This window comes from Neofelis nebulosa, chromosome 9 (genome assembly GCF_028018385.1).
Source record: "Neofelis nebulosa isolate mNeoNeb1 chromosome 9, mNeoNeb1.pri, whole genome shotgun sequence".
Lineage (NCBI taxonomy): Eukaryota > Metazoa > Chordata > Mammalia > Carnivora > Felidae > Neofelis > Neofelis nebulosa.
Window position 1 is genome coordinate 74,671,668 of NC_080790.1, and position 16,632 is coordinate 74,688,299.

A 16,632-nucleotide genomic window follows, 5' to 3' on the forward strand; every position below is an offset into this window, starting at 1 on the left:
CTGGAACTCCCGAAATGTGATATCATGACCTGAGCAGAGGTTGGACGCTAAACCGGCAGAGCTATCCAGGGACCCCGAGGGATGGGGGGGCTCTTTTTAAGCTAGAATGTAGGTAAATGAACAAATTAACAAAACACCCTAACCTTCTAGGTAAATGAACAAATTAACAAAACACATCCAGTGTTTACAGGAGCCATTTTAGCGGCAACCCTCCTCTTCCACTTATAGCCACACATTTTACCAGCTCTTCTAGCTAGAAAAGCAACACACCCCAGGGGCACCTGGGTGGCTCAGTGGGTCAGGCATCTGACTTCAGGTCAGGATCCCATAGCTCATGAGTTCAAGCCCTACGTCCAGCTCCTTGCTGACTGTGTGGAGCCTGCTTGGGATTCTCCCTCTCCCTCTCCCACTCTCTGCCCCTCCCCCGTGCAGAAGCACAGGCGCGCACTCTCTCAAAATAAATAAACAAACTTTGGAAAAAATAGAAAAGCGACTGCACGCAGAATGTACTTTTCACATGAAACATTCAACAACAGAATATATGCAATGTAAAAGAGACACTTCACACCATCATGCTGATTAGCATGGGTAATTTAATGTAAAGAACCCAAGGCTTGGAGTGGGACAGCTTGCCCTGGAATCTTGCTGTTGCCTGTCACCAGCTTTGTGGCCTGGAACAAGCCATCATCTCTCTGAACCCGCAAAATGAGGCACACGCCGCTTACTTCCTTAACTCACAGAGCAGGTGAGAGGCCTCTGGGAGGTAAATGCAAATGCAACATGCTTTGTGCTCTGTAAAAATGTCACTCAGTGAAGAGTGTGTCGTTATTAAACCCCAAATTCTATCCTGAGTCTGGGCGGGGCTGGCAAGTCTGCTGATTGGGAGAGAGGCGGCTGGTTCCCTACTCCCACCAGTCACTTGAAAAGAAACAGTGACAACAATAAAGTCCCTTCCCCCTACTCTGGTGTTCTTTCTATTAAAATCAACAAGCAACACAGCACCAGATTAATTATCTCTCTAATTACTGAGTTGTCAGTTACCCAGTGAAAAACTCCATAATTTAGTTATCAGCCCTGCTCTACAAGCTGACACCGATACCAGGGATCTGGGGTCCACAGAGACACATTTGGGACATCCCCCCACGCCTGTGCTCCCCATGCTCTTCCTCCTCACTCAGAATATGAGCTCCCCATGACCCTCTGCCTGCATGACCTCATTTAATCCAAGGCTCCCCAAGTTTTCATTCATGGGACAGAGAAGAGATTATGTGTTCTGCACACGGTGGGGTGGAAGGGCCTTGAGTGAAGTGACTGAGGTTGAACAGCCCAAGCCCAGGGCTGCCTATTGGCCTTACCCCAACGCCTTGAGCCTAGGAGCCAGGAAGCTCAGATTTGATCCAATGACTCCACAAGGAGATGCAACTATAGTCCCCATTTTACAGATGAGGAAAACTGAGGTTACGACAGGTCAAGACCCTTGCTTGGAAGGGGCCCTGGCAGAGTAACATGGGAGCCCACGGAAGTCACCAGCAGAATACTCTACTCTCTCCCACTTCCTCCTGCAAGCCTACATCTTCCACAGAGTTTATCCCCGTCACCTCTTCTCAGCTGGGACCGTGCAACACTCAGTTTCACAGGATGACCTTTCCCAGCTGCATAGGCAGACCTTTCAGAGTTCTGACTCCTCCTTTCTTCCCCCAGAGAAGAGCAGAACACAGAGCAGGCACTGCACCAACTCCACCGAACTGAACCGGTGTGGAGCCCCCAAAGCTGGTCTGGACCGTCACTCCCAGCAGGGGTCTGGTACTCAGTCCATGGTGGCTGAGAGTGACCAGGGTGATCCCATACACCATCTCTAATCCTTACAGCAACCCTGTGAAGCAGACATTATCTCCCCAGTGGGCAGGGAGGGAAGAGCCAGCGGACCAGAGAAGAGGAGCTGGGATTCAGATTTGGTCTGGAGAATCCAAAACCCACCCTTTCACAGCCAAGTTGCCTTCTCCTCAGAAGCTCTAGATGTGAAAGGCCTCAGGGAAGTTGCAAAGGCCTGAGACTGAGAGACAGTATTGGGAGACAGGCCCGCCGGTGACCACAAAGCCCCCGGGCTCTAGGTGGGGGTATAACTGATGCCTGCTGCATACCTCCATGCTATAACTCCTTTGAACTTTGGAGACTTCTGTATTAAATAAAACTTTTCTCCAAGAAACCGGTTGTGCCTGAAGCTATCATCTAAGGGCTATCGCCTTAGTCTTTGGTTAACCTTTTAGCAGAAAGGAGTTGAAGCCAAATTAAGGATTGACTCAATCTGAGAAGTATTTGTTGTACCCCTTCCATGCCCCAGGCACCAGACTAAGTGCTGGAACTGTGCTGGAGAAAAAGAAGGACAAGGCTCTAGGTCCTCAGGGAGCTCAGAGAGAGCAGAAACCGGCCCCAGAGGGGATCTACTCAGGGAACCCGGGAGAGCTCCCATGAACCATCCACGGCTACCTAGCCTCCTCGGAGGGCCTCCCCCGCTCGCTCCCACATTTCCTCGCTTCCTTGTACGAAGCAGCTGCCTGCCAGAAAGTAAAAGAGGAACAGCAAACTGCTGAGGGCAAGGAAAGAGGCTCCTGGATCGTGGCTTGCCAAATTAGGGCAAAACCAAGCCCCTCTGAGGGAAAGGAAATCCAGCTGAGACTCAAGAACTTTAGCTTTTAAAGACCTGTGTGGTCCTCGGTTTTCTTTCTTTGTAACTGCTTCCCTTCACTCCAACTTGCAGTTTGCTATTCTGTATCTGAGACCTCTTGGTAGTAGTGCCCGCGGCTGCCAACATATGTGTCACTGCTAGAAACTGATACCCCCGTGGAAAGCTGCTTTGTTTTGTCCTATTTTAATGCCGTTAGGTCTCCTCTCCTGAAACCCCAAATTCCACAACAAAACCGCAAACACCCAGTTTGCCCTAAGGCCCCTGACCCATGAGCTGTAAAACAGTGCTTCCTACCTTTTTCGTATCCTGACACGCACAGAAATGACAACATATGCTCAGGCCCCTTGAGGCTGCACAAGGAGCCGCGAAGATGGGATCTGAACACACCTATGACACCCACTTCTGCTACACCTGCTGGGATGCTTTGGTTCCCAGAGCGTAAATGGCAGTAAGCCTCAAGAAAACCATGAGAGAAGTGGAGGAGCCAGCCAGATCAGATGGCCAGGAAGGGGACAGGGCCCACCTGCACACAGACAAACCATTCAGAACGGATGCAGACTGCCCTGCCCTGAGGCTCCTGCTTGCGGGACCACGGTCGGAGCTAACATATCCCAAACCCACATCACAGTGAGAAGAAAGGGAGCACAGGACATGCAGTCACTGCAGAGGTTTTGGAGCCAAGAGAGGCCATCCACCTTCCCAATGCAGAGGAGGAAACCAGCATTCAGTGTAATGTGGTGCAGGCTGCAGATATAAATAGCTTCTAAAAAGGTTAGGAAAAACACACAGACGACAAATCTACAGTAGGTTACTAAGGGAAATCGGGATATTTAGTGCCAGCAGCTCACCTGTTGAAGCTGGGCTGGGGAGGAACTCCGCGGCTTCTCCCAGACTCTGCTCCCCAGGCCCTTCAGGGACGCAGTGAGGGGCTGCTGACACCCGGAACCTGCAGAATGCAGGCGGGTGTTTCCCGAGCCCTCCTGATGCTCCCCACAGGCCCCCTCCAAGGTAAGGAAAACCTTTCTCCTAATTACATCTCTGTCCAGTTTCCATTCGCCTACTCACTCTCAATTTCCTCATCGGGCAAAAGTGTACGTCCGCAGGTACTGTGAGGATGCCTGCCTGAAGGCAGGAGGAGCCTGAGGTGGCAACACGCCCCCCCCCCAACCCCGCCCCGTGGCCCCTTCCCATTATATTAGGCTCTTAGGTGCTGCCCCATGAAACACACAGAAGTCAGGGCATTCCGAGGCTGCCTCCCCTGGAGATTCCCTTCTGGAGGGAAAGTACTTCCCTGGTTACCCAGAGGGCTTGGAGGTCAGCCACAGCTGCTGGGCTACATCAAGTAAGAAACAGATCTCACTTGTCACTGAAAAGCCAACCCCAGGGACACCTAAGTTAAGGGTATTTATGGCTCTCGTGTATGCATCCTTGAACCTGTGTGTGTTTGAGTGAACAGACATAGCAACAGCACACCCAAAAGCATGCATATGGACTTCCACATACTGAGGCAGTGGCTAAATCTGGAACTTTAGGGAACCCAAAAGCACCCCCAACACACACCCTCCTGAGTGTGGGTATTCCGAGACCTGGGATAAACTGGGCGCCAGTCCTTCCCTCTTTAGGGTATCAAGTTCTGCCTTCCTGCCAAGGATTAAGAGATCAGCCAGGAGCCCACAGCTCAAGAGCAGCTTGCCAGGCAGCTCCCCACCAGCTCATCTGCACAGAGAGTGAGAGCTCTTGCCACCTCCCCTGTGCTCCAAACAGTACAGGGGCAGGAGGGAAAATACTGCCTCTCCAGTTCCACCCTGAGTGGACAAGAGGGCTGCTGCAGAGCCTACCCTGAAGTCCTGAAAGCTGGGCAAGAAAGGAGAAGCTGCAGAGACTCCCAGGCCGGAAGCCAGACCCCTCTACAAGGCCCCAGCGAGGAGGAAGGCACCACTGCCCTCAACTTCCACTTCAAAACGCTGGGCAGTCAAAGCGTCAGGGATGCTCCTGGGCCACCCGGGGGCTTGGCCAAGAGAGGGGGCTTCCCCTCTGGTGTGGGGGACATTGAGGGATGTGCCCAGGCAGAGCCCATGATAGGGACTAAAGCTGCCCAAAACACTCACATTCCTACTCATTCATTCTCTCCTCCAACCTACGCTCCACCCCCCCACCCCCCCCTCCCCACCTCCACTCTCGACCAATAGTGGTAGAGGGCAAGGGGGAAGCAGACTCCTCCGGAAGGCAAAAGGTCATCTACCATGGTCATCTCTTCTGTTCCCTAGTATGTAAACTGGGTGAATGTTGCCTATGGCTTTGAACTTGACTGGGGTCAAAGAGGAGACCAAGAATAAGCACATAAACTTTAAGTTCCAACCTAAGGGAGGCCCTTATTGCTGTTATTCAAATACAGCGAGTGAACATTCTGGGCGAGCATTTTGGAGAGAAAGCGGCGCTTTCCAGTCCCGTGCACTTCCTCCTCAACGCTTCTTACCTCCCAAAGTAGAATCAACTGAAACCTACATACCCCACTTGTCTCTCGAAGTGTGTACTGAACTCTTAGTTTTTCAAAGTTTCTCTTACATTACTGGGGATGCAGGCTCTGAGAAAGAAAGGAAACCATCTGATACAACAGGGCATTTAGAGCAGGGAACACTGGACTGCGTCCATGGGTCCAGTGATGGGGACTGTGGGAATCAGGAAGTACAAAGCTGGCTCCACACCTCCAGTGAAAAGGTTCTAGGATCTGGAATCTAGTGGAATTTCTATCGTCAACTCCAAACACAATACACTATCCTCTTCCACCTGTGACCCCCCTTTGCCCCAACAAAACTGACCAGGGTGTAGTACAATAATTTCTTGTAATATTTATACTCATCTACTATGAGGGAAGAACAGTGTCAGCTGTTTTCACATACACTGAACAGTTTAAGCCAGTTTACAGCACTGCAGCATAGATTCTAATTGTACACATATTTTACTACATCACAAAGGTTAAATACAGCTAGAATCGCACGACTAGTACAGTAAGATGGAGATCTGAGCCCAGGTCTCTTTGGTTCGAAAGCCCGTGGGCTTTCCTCTGCTGTCCGTAAGGCTTAAACGCGGATGTATACGTGTGTATGCATGTCTATGTGTTTACTTATTGTAAACATGGCTTCATAGAGGCATCACATCTTAATGACAACACAGGAATCTCCTATGTAACACACATGAACAGACATCTGGTTCAGACACTTCTACTTATCCTATCATCAGCCATGGCAGAGCCCTATCTTAAACTTATTCTTTTGTAGTCCCCAGGTGCTTAGCACAGTGCTAAGGTAGACAATGGGCAATCCTCACTTAATCTCATTGATAATTACATTGCTAAGATTGCTTATTAGTAATAAACCCTTAAATGCTGAAAGATGAATTATCACTAACTTTGATCTAAAAGGAAAAGTTTCAGACACTGGCAAAAACACCAAGGGGGCCTAAAACGCATCTTGGCCGATAGAGTAGGTGTCCGACCGCTGGGTAAAAACAGTAACATCTGAACCTTACTAATAGTTTGGTCCCACCACTTGGTATTGTATCATACGATACAATACAAACATACAATACAATACAAACATACATACAAACATACATACAATACAAACAGCAATCACGACGACTTATGGGAAGCCCTGGTTTTGTGAGTGGGTCCACCTTCAGGTGATTCTTTGGATCTGGGTTCTCTCCTCTGTAGCGGTTGCATATGACCCCCACTCAGAGAATGGCCATCAAGATTCCAGGTGTGTCTATAGACACACAAGGAATCCAATCAACCCAGGTAGCATCTCAGCCTCTCCTCTTGCTTCCTGTGTGTATAACCACCTCAAACTGGGGCAAATTCAGACCCGTGCCCTAATCCCAGCAATACCCGTCAGTAGCTGTGCAACCTTAAGTCAGCTACCTAGCTTCTCGGAATCCCAGTTTCCTCATCTGCAAAGATAGAATATCACTTATCTCATGGGGTTGTTTTGTGGAGAAAATAAAAAGATATTTGCATGTGGCTGTCCGATGCCTGATATGTCGAAGGAACTCAGTAAATATTAGTTGGGTCTAAAGGTGCACAGAACAGGTCTGACATACATACATCCTGTTGAACAGGGCTTGTGGTCAAACAAATGGTCATGGTGACAAGTTAAATGAGAAAAGGGAAGAGGTGCTAGTGAGAGAAGTTAAAATTAGAGACGATGTTTAAAAACCTCTCTCCTTTCAACCAGTAATTTCAACCTGTTATTTATCTACTCTGTTGCTCAAAAGTTGGTCTTACTTAACTGACAGAGTTCTGCCTCTTGCCCTCCATACGTTCTGACAGAATAAGTAACAGCTACAATACAATAAGGCAGGCATCCAAAAGGGGCCCTGGAAAGCTAAGAACTGGTTGTACTGACTTAGGACGGTCTGGTGAAAGGGGACAGCCTCTGGCACCTTGCACTGCCAACAGTTTCTCTATCCTCGGATGCTCCTCTAACTTAACGGTTTGGAAACCAGAAGCCACATCAAAACACTCTCAATAAAACATTTTTTCAGACTCTAACCTGGTACCACAATTCTGAAATCCGAATCTAGAAAAGCTATAAAGAATAGCTCCCCTTTATTGAGCACCTGTGTGTGCCAGACTCAGTGCTAAGCATCTGGCATATATTACATGAACAGGAATTTTTTCTAACATTTTATAGAAAAGGAAACTGTACTACCAGACATCCTCCAAAGCACTCTCTAAGCCCCTCAGCTGTTCACATGGCCTCAACGACTCAAGTCTGGATGACACGTGGAAATTTCTGCCCAAGGCTTCATGTCTAATCACAGGGCTGGATTCTACAAAACTTCATTACACACAATCATCCCAGCCCCACAGCAAAAGTGGGTCTGGGAAGAGGGTGGCTGGGACAGAGACAGGGAGGAGACTTTAATCCTTTAGGAGCCACCTCTGATTTGCTAATGGTCAGAGGCTGCCAGGAGGAGTGTGCATTTTCTTTCTGCACAATAATCTCTCCCAAAGAAAACCCAGACAAAGTCACCTGGCCTTCCTAAGGAAGAAAAAAAAAGCTCTTCCTCCAAGATTCATACTGAACTCCTAACCCTTCCTCTTCCTCCTTACCCCAGGGAGTGGCTGAATGGTTGTTGTTTCTTTTCTTTTTTTCCCTATGGTCCTCTGGTAACACCACAAATTACGTTTGCAGGGACTCGAGTCCCAGAGTGCAATGATGTTGTAATAAACATAACCAGGACCAAATGCCTTCCCATCATATTAGATGATGCCATTTCGCACCAATCAGGTTCCTCGGGCAGGCAGACCACTCTCCAATGAGGGACCAGACAGAGGCTGTGAGGGGGAGACCTGGTCATCTGCAACTAAAAATAAGGGCGCTTCATGATTGGCCGCTGCCACTTTGCAACAGGAGTTGGGACCCACACACCAGGCACCATGCAGAAAGCACACACAGGCAAAAACTTTCATAGCACAGGGGTTCACATGGGGTGGGCTGGGCTAGGTTTGTTGTTGCGTTGTGTGTGCTTGCCTGTGTTTCTCCTTTTCCTAATTTGCTGACTTGAAAAAAGAAATAAAGATTTGATCCAGAGGGGCCCCTCGCAGACACACCCTCCCTCTTCGACACCTCAGTTTCCAAAGGCCATTTGCAGCCACCCTGAATTGAGGAAAGGCAAGGGGATGTCGGCCAGGGGCCAAGACACTCACCTGTCCCGCCGTGTCATAGAGTCCCAGGAGGTACTGCTTGCCCCCTACGGTGACGCTGACTGCAAGGGCAGAAATGGGGGCGGGGAGAGAAGTTCAATTATCTAGGGTCTGGGGCAACCTCGCTCCCCACCTGGACTCTTATCTCAACCCAGCCGGAGGCATGCGGCGCTCTCGGGGAGATGTCACCCCTTTTCCCTTGTGCCCTGTTAAGTGGTGTGAGGCCGGCGTGTGATGTGATCCCCGCTGCCCACTCTCTTCTCCCAAGTCCCGTAGCCACGTCTCGCCCGGTGCCCTAAGTACTTCCCCCGGGGGTTTGGGGCAGTAGGGAGGAGGCTGTGGGAAGGTCATGGAGGTCGGCCCACGGCGTCCGGGGGTTGGGAAGTGCGGTGAGCTGGGACTGGGCCGGGGGTGGGGAGGAGTAGAAGAGGGGTCTACCGAGCCGGCGACTGGGAGCGCCGGAGGGGAGGTCTGGGGGTGGGGCTGGGCGCCCGGTAGAGGGCAAGGCGGGGGAGGGGTGGGGAGTGCGCTCGGGGGAGGCGGCGAGGGGGCTCCGCCAAAGTTGCTCCAAAGTTCCCGGCCCGGGGAGCGGCCCCTTAGTCAGCAGTTCCGAGGCTTACCTGCGTAGTGGTCGAAGACGGTGGGCACGTACTCCTCCGGGAAGGCGTCGTTGGCATAGCTCATGAGTAGGCACGTCTTGCCCACCGCCCCGTCGCCGACCACCACGCACTTGAGCATCAGCGCGCCGGGCCCGTGAGCCATGCTGCGGCCGGCCGGCCTCCGGGCATGGTCCCCCCGGAGCCCCCGCCCCGGCCCCGGGCTCAGCCCCAGCCCGCCTGGGGGGTCCGCCTCCGCCGCCGCTCCGCGCAGCAGGGCCGCCCCCCCGGCCCCATGCAGCGGCTCCCCCCGCCCGAGGGGAGGGGGCGGCGGGCACGGGGCTCTGCCGCCGCCTCGGTCGCTGCCCGGATCCCCGCCCGGGCCCCGGTCGCCGCGCCCGCCCGCTGCCCCCGCCGCTCGGCGCCCTCTCCCCGGCCCGGCCTCCCCAGGAGGATCCGCTGGATCATAAGACTGGCCGGCCCCAGGGGAGACGGCAACTTTGGGGAGGGCAGTGGAGGGGAGGGGCCAGGCGGCTCTCCCCGCCCCGCGCGGGTCCGGGCCCCCTCCCAGCTGGGCCCCGGAGGAGGGCGGGCCCAGGCGCCTCCCCGAGAGCCGGCCGCCAGCCCCGCGCCCCCGCCCGCCGGCTCCGCGCCCCGCGCCCGGGGCCCCGCCCGCGACCGCCGCTCAGCCCTGCCCGCTCACCCTAGCTTGACTCCCCGCGAGGGCTGGGGAAGGGGTGAGGGGGAGGAGCCCCGGAGCTGGGGCGGAGTGCGGTGGCGAGGGGGTGGGGGGAAGGTGAGGCTGGGGGAGGAGGCCGAGAAGGAAGCGCTCGGGAGGAGCCGAGGGCTCCTCGCGCAAGTGCCCGCAGCGCCCGGAAGCGTCCAAAGGCCCGGTGCTTGAAGAAGCCTAGGAGGCCTCTTGGGGAACCACGACGACTTCAACGATGACGCAATAGTCATGCAAAATTATACATGTATATTTAAACCCCATCCGGAAGGTAGGATCCATCCTATCGGCCTCTAAGTGCACAACAGAACTAGAAATGGGGAAGGAAGAAAGGCCAAGAGGTTTAAAAAAAAATTTTTTTTAAGGCGCGCGAGGTGGTGGGGGAGGGGTTGTGGTGGACCACCACAGCTGGCTTATTGCTTGGCACACCCCCCCGCCCCCCCGCCCCAGTAACAACGCAGGCTGTTCACAGCATGAGCTTGAATCATTTACTTTGAAACTGGTGCCTAAAGGAGTCACAACATCTTGAACCTCTGAAGCAACCCTCCAACAGCCAGAAAAAGGAGACCCTATGGGGTCTGGATGCGGCAAATGTACCCCTGCGTCCTCTGGAGGCAGCATTCTCTGAGGTCGCCTTGCAGTCCCGAGTGTCCTTCGAAGTGGTGGATTGTGATCCCTGAGGATAACCTTGCTCTAAGACTTGGCCTGTGATCCAGGGGGTAACCTCTGACCCCTGCCTGGGCAGAGCTTGGAAATACTGTCTGTCCGGGTCCTGTTCACTGACCTACAGTGCTGCTTTGACCATTAGGCACTGGAGGAGAGGGCAGGGGAGAGTGCCAGGGAACCACAACCTCCCATCCCCTGCTGAATGTGAGAAATGACTTTCTTTCATTGATTCACAAGATTGGAAAACGCTATGTTGAAAAGCTGTGCAGGGGCGCCTGGGTGGCGCAGTCGGTTAAGCGTCCGACTTCAGCCAGGTCACGATCTCGCGGTCCGTGAGTTCGAGCCCCGCGTCAGGCTCTGGGCTGAGGCTCGGAGCCTGGAGCCTGTTTCCGATTCTGTGTCTCCCTCTCTCTCTGCCCCTCCCCCGTTCATGCTCTGTCTCTCTCTGTCCCAAAAATAAATAAAAAACGTTGAAAAAAAAAAAAAAAAAAAAAAAAAGAAAAGCTGTGCAGAGGTCAACTGGACCATCTCCCTTAGCTCTCTTGAGGTTGTAGATGAGCAAACAGACCTAGAGAGGCAAAGTGGTTATCCCAAAGTCTTCCAGCTAATTCCAGCGTTCAAAGACCTGGAGCGTACTTTGGAGAATGTCCCCATGCCTCACTTCCCAGGACTCAACTCTCAAACCCCAAATCTGATTTCCACTGTCCCAGAAAGACTTCCTGGATTATTGGAAGGTCTTTGTGGAGTCACACTGAACATCTCACCAGACCCCTCCACATTTGGGTCTAAGTGTGGGTGTTGGCATTGCCCCACTACTTTAGATTATGCAGTGAATCTGGAAGATAGCTTTTGTATTCTGAATGACAGGTTAAGGAAGGCAGGACAGGGCCTTGAAATCAGGTCTTGGTTCAAGGCCAGTGTCTGCCACTTCCTGTGAGAGGGGAAGAAAGGAGGATTTGCCCCCTTTGCCTACAGGACCATTTCTTCAGGCAGCATTTGTAGAAACTAATGTTCTAAAAGGAAGGTCTATCAGAAGAGGTTAAGAAGCTACCAGAGTACCTCCAGCAGGGAGAGTGCATTTGGTCGCAGCTCTGATACTTGTTAGTGGAGTTACCATGAACATGTGACTTCTCTTCTCCCAGCCTCAGCTTTCTCATCTATAAATGTGAACTCATCTGTGGAATCAGGTCTCACCCTTGAGAACTCTGGAGCCTTTCAGAATGTGTCTGGAGAGATCCTGGTTAAAACTTTGGGACAAGGAGAGAAGCAGTTGCTGGAGACAACGGGAAGGCCTTTATGAGGGATGACGAGGTCTGTCCTGGGACTGGAGGATAAAGGCTTCCCTGAGGCTTCCCCCATTCAGGACTCCAGCCTCTCGGTTCTTATAATACTTCTCAGAGGGGGCAGATATTCACTAAGGATCCAAGAAACGAGGATGAGCTCCGGAACCTTGAAGGATAGCAGGAACCCAGGTTCTGGATGCTCTGGGAGAAGCTCTGGGAATGTCAGAGCACCCCAAATAGGGAGCTGATGTTGGATGAATCATGCAGTGGTGACTTCATTGGCAATGGTGACCTCATCCGTTTGGCCCATAGAAGAACCCAGACTGACTGCCAGGAATACTTAGAGTTCTGGTCTGATTCCACCAGTGCGTATGTGGACGGGTGGGGGCATTATCCTGGATGCCCCAGGTCAGCATGTGGACGAACTGATGGGTTAGCCAGCAGGACCAAATAGATGTCAACAGAAAGCTTACTTTCCAACAAGCAAAGAAGATAATACAGTGGTAAAAACAACAACAACAACAACAACAACAACAACAACAACAAAAGCCAGCTTTCACATTTCAGGGATTGCAGGGACAGGAAGCAACTTTGTTTCTAAGCATCTGCAGACTCTGCTGGCTATTCTCCCTTTGAAACTGCTAATGTCGAAACACACAGGTCTGTGTGTGAACAATGAAATCTCTACTTAGCCTTCTCCTCGTTTCCCTCTACTTCCTCCTCTGCATTGATTCATCCTGTATTTCATTTAACAAGCATTTACTGAGGTCTACTAGATGCCAGGCTTTATTCCTGGACGCGGGACGAAGAGCTGGAAAGCCACAATCTCTGGAGAGAGAGGAGGAAAACAAACAGATGAGCAAACAGGTAATTACCGTGTGATGTGGTCAGTGCTGTGCTGGAGGCTAAGAAGAGGCTTCTTGAAGTGCAGAGAAGGCTGTTGGGTCTGGGTGTGCTGAGGAATGATTCGAAGAAGGGTGTCACTGGCTTGGGTTTAAGGGGCTAATAGGAGTAAGTTGAGAAAGTCTGGGAAATACAGCCCTGCACCAGGATAGGAAGAAACAGTACACAACTTTTTGGGCTTGGTGAGCCATCTAGGGTGAACAGGGTACAGGATTAGTGGTGCAGGGGAACTGGTTTGTATTAAATCGGGAACTTAATTAATTGAGAATTTGCAGAGCTGTGCACTGTGCTCAGGTGCTATCCGGGTACTTGGTACTCATTTACATGAGCACACGAGATAAAATTTGTGAAGAGTATCTACTGGGTTGTCTTTCCAGAACAGCACCATTTGCTTCTGCTAAATGTTCTTTCTGGTTTATTCTCTGTGATCATGTGGTTTAAATAGAAGCTGCCATCTTCTTACACATCCTGCCCCTGCCCCTGCCCCTGGTTGATTAGCCCTGGGTGGGTGCCTGATCCAACATAGGACAGTCAGAGCCATTCCTGAAAAGCTTGAATTTGGGATTCAAAATAGGAGTCTCCCTTGTTCTATGAGCTAAACTAGAAGATGTGAGCCTGGAAGCTGTTGGCCATTCATGTTTCACATTCCAGCCATTCACAAAATATCCAATCCAAGAAAATAAAGCTAAAATGCAGAGAGAAACAAAAATGGAAATATAAACCCTCCCTTACCACCATCCCCTCCCCAGAAAGGCAGAGACAGTACAGGCTATTTGTGAATTCTGCTTCTCGTTATCCCTGAGACCCTGTTGTACTATTTTTCTTCAGTTGGTCACTTGAGTTAATGAGTTCCTCCTCCCCTTTTATCTAATGAGTATGGGGTCGTTTTCTGTCACTGGTAATCAAAGGAATCCTGCCTGTTGTTGAAGTAGGTGATGTGTAGAGAAATGAAGAAATTTGCCCAAAGTCACACAGCTGGTAAGTGGCAGAGATGGATTTCAAAATGATCTGTCTTCAAAGCTCAGCTCTTTCCCATGTTCCACATGAGGGAGGCATCAAAAATTTTTCAGTAGGAAAATGTTTAGAGCTCTCTTCTGAGAAGATCACTCTGGCGGTGGTGTAGAAAATAAATTTGGAGGGGATGAGAGCAAAGGCAGAGACCATGAGAAGGAGAGAGATCATGAAGGTCTGAACCAAGCATCACTGTGAAAATAAAGAGGAGGCCGTGGGGACTGGGGATATGTAGATGACAGAATCCACTGGGCTTGGTTAACACAGCATCCAGAAGAGTAGGATAATTCTGAGGCTTCTGTGTTGTTTCCATTGACGTTCTGCCTCTCTTTTACTTTATAATCTCCTGTTTTTATTTTTCTCTACCCTTTCTTTGGGCTTCTTGCTCACTTTTCAAACCTTTCCCATCTCCTCTTCCTAACAATGTGACCACCTGCCTAAACCAAGCTGAGAGTAGAACCCCAGAAGGACAGTAAGGCTTTAAAATATATTCATTTTTTTGGTCATTTTGTTTGTGTCCCCTCACATCTACCCAAGAAATGGAAAAATGGATTCCAATAGATCATTTGGTATCATGGCTAGGATGCTTTTGGTTGCAGGAAATAGAAAAGTCAACCCAATTGGCTTCACTAGCAAAGGAAGTATAGGGGCTTCCTTAGTCAAAACATTCAGAAGTTGCTTGAGCTTCAGGCATGGCTTGGTCACAACTCTGGCTCTATTTTTTTCTACACTTCTCTCAGGTTTTCTCTTCTCTTTGGGTCAATTTCCTACTTAGGTTGGCTTCCTTCCTGAAGGATAAGTGGCTGTACCAGGTCCAGGCATTACACCACACTGCCCAGGAGAGAGAGCTTCTCTTGACTCACTCATCACACAAATGACTCTTGGATTTCCTCTGAGCAGATCAGCTTAGTTCATCCCTGACAGCACGGTGGCCAGCAGGATATCAGATGGTTGTTACCTTACACCTGGGCTACTGCCCATCCCTGAAACCATTGCTGTGACAAAGGGTTGGGACTACCCTGATCTGGCCTATCAGGCCCCACCCGAGGCCCATGGAGGGAGTGTGCACTGGGGAGGCAACCAGCAATTCCATTCCATCAGGATTATTGCACACCTGGGGCGCCTGGGTGGCTTAGTCGGTTAAGCGGCCGACTTCGGCTCAGGTCATGATTTCTCGGTCCGTGAGTTTGAGCCCCACATCGGGCTCTGTGCTGACAGCTCAGAGCCTGGAGCCTGTTTCAGATTCTGTGTCTCCCTCTCTCTGACCCTCCCCCGTTCATGCTCTGTCTCTCTGTGTCTCAAAAATAAATAAAAGTTAAAAAAAAAAAAAAAGGATTATTGCACACCAAAGTTCCTCGGTCTCTCCAAGCTACGCTAGACATAAAGAACTTTAGGAGAAGCACAATTCAAGATAAGAGGGAAGCGAGAAGGTCCAAGTCAGATCTGTGATTTGTTCCAAATTTCAGTCAGTTGGTTTGTCAATGCATGAATCTATATGCTCACTCTGAATCCCTAATTCTTGGCTTATAGTAGGTACTCTTCTCCACCCTCTGAACCTCTTTCTTAGAATTATTGGCAAGGAGGTAGAATGGTTATCTTCCTTTTACCCAGGCCACTCTTATCTTCTGTTGTTCTTCTTTCCTCCATTGATGCCCAGTATCTTCAGATCGCAGCCTCTTCTCTCCCCAGGGCTCCCCTGCTTCCCAGACTCCACGTGGCCCACTTTATAGCACCATCCCATCTGCCATACCCAATCCTCTTTTCCTTACCATCGCTAAAATCTCCTGTCAGCACCCTTTTTTCTTAGGGCTCAGATATAATGTACCCTGCACAGTTTTTTCGTTTTTTGTTTTTTGTTTTTGTTTTTGTTTTTGTTTTGAGCTAAGGTGTTAGTAATGGCTTAAACATTGCGCCATTTGGTCAATGGTCCTTAATGATCAGAACAATAAATAAATCCAATAGGATTGGCTCACTTCTTGTTATGGTTCTAGAATGTATCTAGATCCTTTTTTTTTCCCAGTTCATTACATACCAGAAACTCAGAAGTATGCCCCAGCCTCTGAGAATTTTGGCTCAAGAACCATTAATAATATTTTGCCATCTTCATTCCTGTCTTCTTCTGCAACCTGAGGTCAGGAGACTGGTCATTAGAACTGACAGTGTTACTACCAGTTGCTGAACTGTACAAAAGGCCACTTCTCTAGAGGTTGCTTGTATGGAATACACACATGATCTGGCAGTGGCCCCCTCTCATAAGCTCCAAAAGAGACTGGATCGCGGATCCCTTTTCCAGAAACAAAATGAGTGATTTTATTCCATGCTCCAGTACTGAGTGCCAGGAAGCCATCCAAGATTCGCTAATAGTTCCTCCATGGTGGATGTTTTGGCTGAACATCACAACCACATTTTGAATTGGGGGAATCATCCACTTCATGTGTCTTGGTGGGAAGAAAAGCTCATTCCTTATAGAAGCTGAAAATCACAGACTCTTGCTTTCCTCGCCAGACTCAAGAGCGAGTGCAACTAGAGTTAAACACAGGGCACACTCTGTGTGGAGGTTGCAGCTTTAGCGGTGGGGACACAATTTAGTTCCTGACACAGGAAGTAGCACCTCCGGGTAGGCAGTAGCGGTGGTGGTTGTGGTATAATTGAATTCCTGGTGCAGAAGTGACAGTTGTGCACACTGATTGCCTAGAATTTGGTGGCAGCAATGGTACCAGAAGTGGTTTTCTCATCAGAACAGTGTCTGAGGCACGTGTTGGGCATAGTTCCTATTAAGACAATCTTGAGGGGTGGCTGGGTGGCTTCGTTGGTTGAGCTTTCAACTCTTGATTTCAGCTCAGGTCGTCATCTCTGGGTTGTGGAATTGAGCCCTGTGTTGGGCTCTGTGCTGAGCATGGAGGCTTCTTAAGATTCTCTCTCCCTCTCTGCCTGTCTCCCTGCTCATGCTCTTTCTCTGTCTCAAAAAAAAAAAAAAAAGACAGTATTAAACAGCTTCTCTGGCCCTTCCGCAATCCTGTGAGCTACCATGATCCTTTGAGCTTCCTTGT

At 50.3% G+C, this 16,632-nt stretch overlaps 2 protein-coding genes across 4 annotated transcripts in view; one reads left to right on the plus strand and one right to left on the minus strand.

Annotated features, from left to right (window-relative positions):
- Positions 1–9,645, minus strand: part of RHOQ (ras homolog family member Q) — a 38,205-nt gene extending 28,560 nt beyond the window's left edge. The window contains exons 1-2 of one of the 3 annotated variants that reach the window (XM_058684211.1): positions 9,017–9,645; positions 8,400–8,458 (exon numbers count right to left, since the gene is read on the minus strand). In XM_058684211.1, the coding sequence (XP_058540194.1) occupies positions 8,400–8,458; positions 9,017–9,158 (201 nt within the window). In that variant the 5' untranslated portion in view covers positions 9,159–9,645. The remainder of the gene's footprint in view (positions 1–8,399; positions 8,459–9,016) is intronic. The other 2 variants (XM_058684209.1, XM_058684210.1) reach the window with 2 other exon arrangements.
- A 1,244-nt stretch (positions 9,646–10,889) lies between these two features.
- Positions 10,890–16,632, plus strand: part of ATP6V1E2 (ATPase H+ transporting V1 subunit E2) — a 21,490-nt gene continuing 15,747 nt past the window's right edge. Inside the window, exon 1 of the mRNA XM_058684222.1 lies at positions 10,890–12,535. The gene's annotated coding sequence lies outside the window, so the exon portion shown is untranslated. The remainder of the gene's footprint in view (positions 12,536–16,632) is intronic.